Source organism: Puccinia triticina, chromosome 3A (genome assembly GCF_026914185.1).
Source record: "Puccinia triticina chromosome 3A, complete sequence".
Lineage (NCBI taxonomy): Eukaryota > Fungi > Basidiomycota > Pucciniomycetes > Pucciniales > Pucciniaceae > Puccinia > Puccinia triticina.
In genome coordinates this window covers 5,936,004-5,945,233 of record NC_070560.1, presented here as the reverse complement: position 1 = coordinate 5,945,233, position 9,230 = coordinate 5,936,004, and the positions used below count along the sequence as shown (strand labels likewise).

General features: G+C 45.1%; 1 protein-coding gene across 1 annotated transcript; it reads left to right on the top strand.

The window, feature by feature from the left end:
• Positions 1 to 4,393: 4,393 nt before the first annotated feature.
• On the top strand, positions 4,394 to 5,458 carry PtA15_3A638 (uncharacterized protein; the record flags this gene model as incomplete). The annotated part of the gene is made up of 1 exon (XM_053167625.1): positions 4,394 to 5,458. One exon carries the CDS (start codon positions 4,394 to 4,396, stop codon positions 5,456 to 5,458), a length of 1,065 nt encoding a protein of 354 aa, XP_053018824.1.
• Between the last annotated feature and the right edge of the window lie 3,772 nt (positions 5,459 to 9,230).

Here is a 9,230-nt window from a genome sequence, read left to right as displayed (position 1 = left end):
GGTTCTGTCTTTCTGGAGTCTGGTTCATTTGGTTCTGTTTCTTTCTCTTGTCTTGGTTCTTTCTGGCTTCGGCCTCGTCCCCCGTTTGGCGATCTAGCAATATGTAACGGTCAGTCTGTCGGGGTGGGGAGGCGCTGTCTGGTCTGTCTAGCTAAATAGTTGATTGCTAGATGGGGAAGCAGGATGATCTCCCCCCAGGTCCCTCTAATGCTAGGGACCTGTGACATTTACATACAACAAGTAACATGCCCTCTGGAGTAAGCTAGGCGCGCAAGCGCAGCTCATAACATGGACCCTGGATGTGCAAACCTGCAGATATCTGCAGATACTACACATTTAACCACTCAAGTGTTTCATTATGTTGCAGATAGAAAATTCAATTGTGCATATTATCAGAAAATCCAAAAATGGATCTTCAGAGCAATGTAATATCCTTCAGGAATCCTTTGACCTTCAAAGTGGACCCCTTCAATCAGCTTTGGAGCTTTTTGCTCAGAATTTTGTGTGAAGGTGCGCATCAGCACTGCCAATGAATCTGTTTATTCAGTTTTTCCTGTACATATTTTGCTGATTTTTAAATAATTTTAAAGTGATTTTGGGGTTGAATATCCTTCCTTTCCCTGCCAGACTTCAGACATTAGGCATAAGCCTCTCCTGCGGAGAGCCCTCCGGGAGGGTCCCCTGGATTAGAGATGGTTGTTTCACATCCGGATACCCGCTCGTGTTTGGGTATCCAATGGTGTATTTCCCCCATTCTTGGCATCCGTATCCGCATCCGCATCCGCTGGCAGATGCCCCCCTGTGTGAGCGGATATTTGCCCCTCAAAAAGGAATTCAGAAAAAATCAAATCATGTATGTATAATTACTTAATTGACATGTGGTGACAGCTGATCACTCAAATGTCACCACATCCTGTACAACAGCCTTGTTTTTTTCATATTGCTCTTGGATTTATTCTTGCGCTTTTCAAGGTATTTGTGAAGAGCAAGAGGTTTGATCTTGTTGTTCTTTGAGTAGAACGACAAGGCCATACCTCTACTTACTGATTTCGGATGGAGGTTGTGTCTCCTGATGGAGACATAGTCTTGTCCAAAGTTGAATGTACGCTCCACATCAACCACGGTTGCTACATATAAGCAATGATTAATCTAGACCTGCCTCCCGTGGGTCCATTTCCCCAGTGCCGGAAACCCCAACCTCTGCAAGGGTCTTGTTGTTTGAGGGTAATTGCTGCTTCCTCAAACATCGGCCGGCATGAGCAAGGAGATTACTGCACGATGATTTGTACGTGGGTTGATTGATGGTTTTACCACACCTGAGATTGATTGCTTTAGCTGTTGTACTTTGCAGAAATTAAATCATCAAACACTTATATCTTACATTTCCAAGCAATCATACAGCAACGGAATTTATCAACCTGATAGGAAAGCTCTGGCGGACAATAAGCAGAATACGCCGAACTGACTTGATTACGTGCAAGTCTCTTTGCATGTTCTAAATTCAGAGGTTTTTTTTTGTGTAAGAAAACAAGTGTGTACTAAAAAAATAAAAAAGAGAAGAAGTTATTTATTCAAACTGACCAAGTCACTGCTCATTGGTCATATCAGATCCCGCAGGTGTTGAGTTGTCATCTTCCTGTTCATTGTTTGATTCCACGGTGTGGTATCCTGCTTGGTACACGCGGGAACAGTGTTTCATTTTTGGGCGCGGCGCATGGAAGGACCTCAAGATTAGATCTCCAAGGCAGTCAGCTCACTCATGGCGCGTGGCATCGTGGCGTATCAGGTTTTTTTTATCATTTATGTGTTGTTTTCTTTCCTTTGTTCTATTTTTTAGTGCTTTTCTTTTATTCTCTTCTTCTGCCTATTATTTTTCTTTCTCTATGCGCGCGTTGGAGGGTTGGCTTTAATTCTGTTGTGTTGCTTTTCTTTTGTTTCTTTTTGTTTTGTTGCTGTTGGTTTTGGTTGTCTGTTGTTTGGGCGCGCGGGGCATGATGATGGGCCCGCAGTGCGCGGCGCCCTCCCGGAATTCTAAGTTCAAATCGAACTTAGACGAAGGGGGGGCATAGAACCCTTCTGATCCCATTAGGAAAAATCTATCACTGAGCTGTTATTCCGATCCTGATCCCGGCGTTAGCGACACGCCATTTCTGAGCTTATTGATCCATAGGACATTTCAACGTTCTTCTGATTCCCTGTTCCGCCACGAGGCACCGATCTTTTGATTACGTATAATATCCCAAACCTTCCTGATCTCTGGCGAAATTGAGTTTGAATTCAGTCTTCTTCTGGATTCTGCCAATCCCTTCCCCAGATTCTCCTACTCTCTCACTGGTGCTCTCTCCAACTACCCGACGTGATTATTATTCTCAGACCTAATCTCTATTCTCATTAACTGAACCGCCGACGCGCCTTCCCAGCCGTCGTAAAATAACAACCCCAACCGCTACTACCGATTCTGGACAGCTTATCCAACCAAAACCCCGGAGGGCACTTCTCCATCAAATTTTCTCATCCCTCCAACAACTGCCGCCGGCCTGCACCGGACGGAGTTCCACAACGGCTGGCCCATCAGTTTTGTCTTTGGAGCGTTGTTGGCAGAGCCTCTTACATTGGTTCATGATGTGGCTGTCGGGGGATATGTGGTGGCTGTTGGAGGATATGTATTGGCGGATGTCCTGTTGATATTCGTGTGACATCCCTCTAGATCTTCTAGCAGCCCCAGTCTCAACTGACGTCATTCGGCTCTTGGTCCTCCCAAAACTATCCCTGCAAGAACTCCTCTCAGACCTCCCTACCTTTGATATATGAACTCCTTTCTTCTTCAACTACACTTCCTTCCCTTGGGGAACCTGCAGCGTTCATCATCTGCCATCTAGCTTTTACTTATCTTCAAAGTTGTTCCTCCACCTTGACATCATCATTGGTCAATTCCATCTCATTGTGATTCTGATCACTCCTATTTTATCTTTGGCCTTGTTGCGTCTTATCCCTTCCTCCAACAATCCACCAAATTTAACCTGACCGTTGTGTCATATCCCTTCTTTCAACAACTGGCCGACTTTGACCTCAATCATCAACCTATCTCATTTGACTCATAGGTTCAGACTGATCCCTTTCATTCACATTCTCCTTGTGGTCATCAATATTAACATTACTTTCTTTTTGGCTTGTTGTTGTGTCCTGTGTCCCCTTGTGTCCGGTGTCTTCTATTCTCTTGTGTGTCCATCATCATTGTTACTATTGCCTTTAGATGTATTTTCTTTTCTTCTTTTCTTTATTTTATCGCTTGTATTTCTTCAGAAGAGCTTATTAGAAATACAACCTTTGGTTTGTTGATTAACAATTCCACCGGGGGTGGCGGGCCAAGGGCAGGAAAGCCGGTTTGGAGCTGTTATCCGCTAGATTTTCACAGGATCTTAGACATCCGCATCCGCAGGCGGATACCCGCAGGGCCCAGCAGATTGCGGATACCCGCAGCGGGTGCAAAGTGACCATCTCTACCCTGGATGGGAGGGGCCGCTTTGCGGCCAGCCACAGCAAGCCTCTCACCAGGGGGGACTTGTGTTAAGTTAAACGAGTGGATATGTGGGGGATTCAAAGTTGGCCAGGCACAACTTGCATGTACTTTTTCAAGTTGGTCTTCAAGGCTTTTCTTGAACACCAAGTTTCAAAAATCAAAACACCATTTAAGCAGGCTTAGGGGGTGTAGTAAAATGTGGCTTGCATGCACTTTTTGCAACTCAGTGTTCAAGAATGAACTTGAGCACCAACTTGCACAAGTGCACCCACTTGTCAAGGAAGAATCATCCTTGGCTATCCTTGGCCAATTGGTAATGTATAGACAGCACCGACTTGCCGAGAAAGAATCCTTTGGCCCGACGTAGGTTCAGTCTATACTCGAGGAGGAAGAGTCATCCTTGCGCACGGGTGGCTACAGTATGTACATACCTCGACAAGGATATATTCGGCGTCCACAGTTTCAGGGTGCGGGTGGAATGTACCGTGATTCAGACACCAGTCAGTGGGGAAGTCCAACTGGCATCTTCCAAGCTGAAACGGAGTGACGCCGGTCCAGGGCTTCCGTAATTCCTTGTTCTCATTGTGAAACGGACTCAGTCCCTGATCTGGTGTTGACTGCAGTTCGTTGCGCGGAAGTACTTTCTGTTTGCACGCTCCAGGTCTTCCACCCTGCTCATTTGGACCTCGAAACCAACCCAACTACTCCCTTTTTCAGTTGTACCCTAACAAATTCATAAAATGGTTTGTCATGGCATCACACTTAGGAGTTGATGAGTGCTCCTCCGTTATGATGAGTTCTCCGCTGATGACACTTGTTTGCATGTTTAGTCCCCTTGGTAGCTTCGGGTACCGATTCTAATTTTAAGGACAGATGAATACCAATCAACTTGTTTTCGCTGCGATTTTCGGCTGGTCGTTCTTGGTCGACCACGGCATAACATCCGAGAAGCTTTGCCTGCCCGCGGTCGTGAAGCTAGATGATGACCGCAACTTGGGGGGAGCCGGTTCATCCATTGTTGACACTATCATCGAGCCATCTCATGTCGCTCGACTGGGGGTTCGAGAGAATCAAAAAATTACTTCAACAATTTCGCCTACGCAAGCACATAGGGCCGCGAATACGAGAGAACGCAGCAGAGGGCCAGGAGGAGCTAGCTCTGCTTCTGAAGGTCACAGTCCTTCAACCGACGAAGGGGAATATTTGGATTTTTTTTTACAACATTTGAAAAACTACGTTGACGCACAACGGTTAGGGTCTGGCAAACCAGCGTTCGGAGAAAATTGGGGATATTGGTCGGCTTTCATAACCATAGGCACTTCCGGCGATCGGAAACTAAAAAAGGCAGCAGTAGACATTCTAGAAAAACAGCCGGAATGGCTGGAACCATCGGTTTTTCCGATGGCAGCAAACCGTGAAACAAATTCAGGACGCAAACCGGCGTCTTCTACTCCAACTCAGCAATTAAAAGATGAAGTCGTTCTTATTTACAAAAAATATCCAGGATTACTGAGCCAGAACGCACGGAAAGAGTTAGAGTTTTACATGACGGCGTCTGAGTATGATTCGCTCCAGAAGAAACATGGGTGGGCCGCTGCTAAGTCTATTCTAAAGTTGCAAGAAGACCCGAAGAAAGCGTCCAAGACTGGGCTAGTACCTCCATTGAAGCGCAGCGCGAAGGTGTCTCCAAACCCGGGACTGTGCAAGGCATTATCGGTCATTGTAAGGAAGCGGCCAAATTTGCTCAATGAGGACACAAAGACTATGGCAAACAACCTAGGAGTCGATCTTAGGCGCACACTGTGGTATGGCGACACGCCGGAAATAACCGCCGCATTGGAGCTCATTCGCCAAAACTATCCAGACTTGTTTACCGATGCAAAACCAATGGATCAAAACAAAACGCCCATGGACCCCCGGTCCCCATCTGGAAACTGAATCATACATGCAAATTTTGGTACATCTTTATATAACTGCCGGACTAGTCATAAATCCATGATGTGCATTTTTCAAATTAATATCAACAAATCATTTGGCTATCTCACTTTTGGGGGTTTCAAACCTCAAAACTCAGACTTACAGGAGAAAATCCAGGACCTCAATTTTCAGGGAAAAAAGGGAGCTGAGTCTGCTCCTGCAGACCTGAACTCCTTACAGCATCAAGCACGCCTTAAATAATCAACCATGCAGGAGAGCAGGAAAATCTATTTTCTGACTCTCTCAGAGGCTTTTTCCTGCTCCCTCAGCCATTTACCAAGCCCCACCCCCTCCACCACAGGTTGACCCAGGCAGCTTTGAGTTGCCATTTTCTGTCACTTAAATGAGTTGGCTGACTAAAAGATGCCGCAGATGTTCTTTTTTCAAAGGCAACCTGACAGGTGCACTCAGCTTGATACCCCAGGAGGTTAAAGTCAGAGAGTTGACTTTTAATCAGGCTGACTTCAACATTTCCCTAGAAATGAGTCTCCCTGGCTCTTTCAAAGCCACCACAACAGACTATGAAGTAAGTTTAAGTCAGCCTGGCTCCAAATTCAAAGCATCACCTTGTTAGCAGAGTTGTCCTCAATGTGGCTTCAAAATCGCATCAAACAGGCTCTCAGCCTATCTCAAGGTGCATGAGGCTTTTGAAAAATGGTAAATTTCACACAAAATCTGCCAAAGCACACCAGTTATACATGGCAAAATCTCCTAATTTTTCAAGTCCTTATTCTTGCAACAAATGGCCAAAAGGTTCTGAAGGAGCTTTGTATAGATATCATGATTCAATAAATTATTTAGAGTTTTTGGCATTCTGGAACATGAATTCCAGGTCCCCCAATGACTGTACTTCTTTTGTTTTGTGATGGGGCTTTCAGCATACAAGGAAAAAAAACTCAGAAATTTACAGAGGGCAATAAAAGACCTGTCTACTGATTTTTCAAAAAGAATCTTGAAAAATTTGCTTCCTTCACCCACAGTGTGTGTGCAAAGTGTTTGGAACTGCGTGCACTGCACCATGTGCAAATATAAAACCGCTGAAAACAGCGGCAGTGCAGTTGAATGACCGCTGACTGCTTTTTCAGCATCAGCATGCTGATTTTGCGGCGCCCCAACATGGTCATAAGGAGGGCTTGAGGATCAGTCTAGGGCCAGCTTTTTTTTTGGGGTAGGCTAAATGCACTACCAAATTTTACTACATTTGCTCCAAAATATTGAAGTGTAAAGTGTTCTACTCTAAAAATGGGGTCAATGTTGGAGTGCACCATGTGTGCACTTCAAAGGAGCCAAAGTGCACCACATGTGCACTCCAAAGGAGCCGGAGTGCACCAAATGTGCACTCCAAAGGAGTTGGAGTGCACCAAATGTGCACTCCAAAGGAGCTGGAGTGCACCACACGTGCACTCCAAAGGAGCTGGAGTGCACCACACGTGCACTCCAAAGAAGCTGGAGTGCACCACATGTGCACTCCAAAGGAGCTGGAGTGCACCACATGTGCAATCCAAAGGAGCTGCAGTGCATCATGTGTGCACTCCAAAGAAGTTGGAGTGAATCATGGGTGCACTCCAAAGAAGTTGGAGTGCATCATGTGTGCACTCCAAAGAAGTTGGAGTGCATCATGTGTGCACTCCAAAGAAGTTGGAGTGCATCATGTGTGCACTCCAAAGGAGTTGAAGTGCGCCATTTGATCCTGTGCAAAGGGTGGAAGATATTGTAGTGCACAACTGTGCACCACAAGAACTTGGAGTTCATCAATCAGAGCCAGAAAAGAATGAAAATAGATTTCTTAACCAAACCAAGAACTAAGGCCCTATACCATAGCCGGTTGAAAACCTGTTTTTGCCATGGAAATCAATTTTTTATGCAAAAAAAAGTTTTTGCAAAAAAGCACATACCACAGGGCCTGTTATTTGGGACATCCAGAAAACAGTTTTACTCAACAACTAGAGGCCAAGGCGGCTGCGCCGCTGCAGAGCCCACATGCCCAGCCCCACTTTGTTTAGTCAGCAACAGTAGCTTTTTCACTCAGCAGCAATGGGTTTTTTACCCAGTAGTGGTATTTTATGCGACCATGTTTTTGAATGCTGAATGTACACATTTCTTGAGGTGATACATATGTAATCACCCAGGTTAATTTTTCTGCTGGGCAAAAAAGACTGGCTTTGAAAATATTTACAGTAAGGGTGTTCAAAGTTGAAATCATATTTTTTTCAAATCATAAAATTATAAAATCATAACACTTTTGAGTGATCATTTTTTATGTACCATTTTAGAATTGTTGCTCTTTTTTGAGTGATTGGGTGTTACACATTTTTTTCAGATTAAAATTTTATGAATTTATGGTGTTACTAGAGGCCAAGGCGGCTTCGCCGCTGCAAATTTATAGTTTCAGGGCCAGCACCTCCAGCATCAGACCCTCTCCCCATTCTCGTCCACAGGCCAGTAAATGCCCTATGAAAAGCACATTTTAGATATGAAATGCATCCATAAACTCCAGGTTGTGTTAAAGGATAGATACATAAAATTATAAATAAAGTTAAAGGATAGATACATAATATTATAAATAAAGCCCTGAGTCCCATAGGACTTTATTGAATTTACTTATCTTATCCCAGCACTGATGGGGTTTTTCCATCTCAATTGCACAGGCATAGCAAGTATTGCTGGTTTGAGTAAGGCAGTGTTGGTGCCTGGAACTGGGAGTTGAAGTGTTGAGATTAAAAGGAAACCTAGAACCAGTACACTTGATAAATCCTGATGCCTTCCCACCATCAAAATCTAAACCATAACTGCTGAGCAAGTTTTTCATTCCACCATCTCAAATTTTCCCAGTCTCCAGCAATATTCAACAAATCTTTCAGTGTGCCTGAGTGGCTGGAGAGTTTCACAAAACACAGTTCAATATGGATCCCCCGTCCAATCTCCCCAGCCACTTCCCAAGCCCACAAACACCACCCACCCAGCCCACCCCCACGCCTATAAGCCCCACCAGGAAGGCGAGGCGCGATTGAGGTCAAACACTGCCTAGTGTGGCGGGGGGAGCTTTGAAAAAGTGGACACGGAAGCGGCGGGCTTGTCCACATTCTTCCCGCAGTTGTGGCGCTTGATAAAGCCTACAAAGCCAACCAACCATCCGATCAACATCTCTCGCGACCAAACAGCACAAAAATAGAAGGTGTTTATGTACCTGTGCTTAAGGCCGCGGGCCGGGGCGTGCCGTGCAACTTGACAAAGAGGCCGCAGGCTTTACAGAGCGGCCGGCCATTGACGTAGCGTTGAGCGTTGTTTCCTGCGTCCGTCCGTCGGCCTGTCCGTCGGAAAACGAACCCACATCGTGGTGAGCTCGGGATCACCGTTCACTGCAAGAAAAACTCTAGAAACTGCTTGCAGTTGAGATGCAAGAGCTCAAGGAAAGCTGTGCCTCATGCAAGAATCAAGCACTGGGTGATTCCATGCACATTTTCTAATTTATGCAAGAGTGAGTCTAAGGTACAAAAAACTGAGTACATCAGTTGATACCTGTGCAAATTCCCCTTTCATGTGCACATACCCCTTTCATGTGCATATATCCCTTTTGTATGCATTCACCCCGTTCATAATGTGTACATAGCCCTTTATGTGCACATACACCTTTCATGTGTGTATATATATCCCTTTCATGTGCATGTATCCCTTTCACAATGTGTACATACCCCATTCATCATTTGTTCATGTCCCTTTCATGTTTACATGT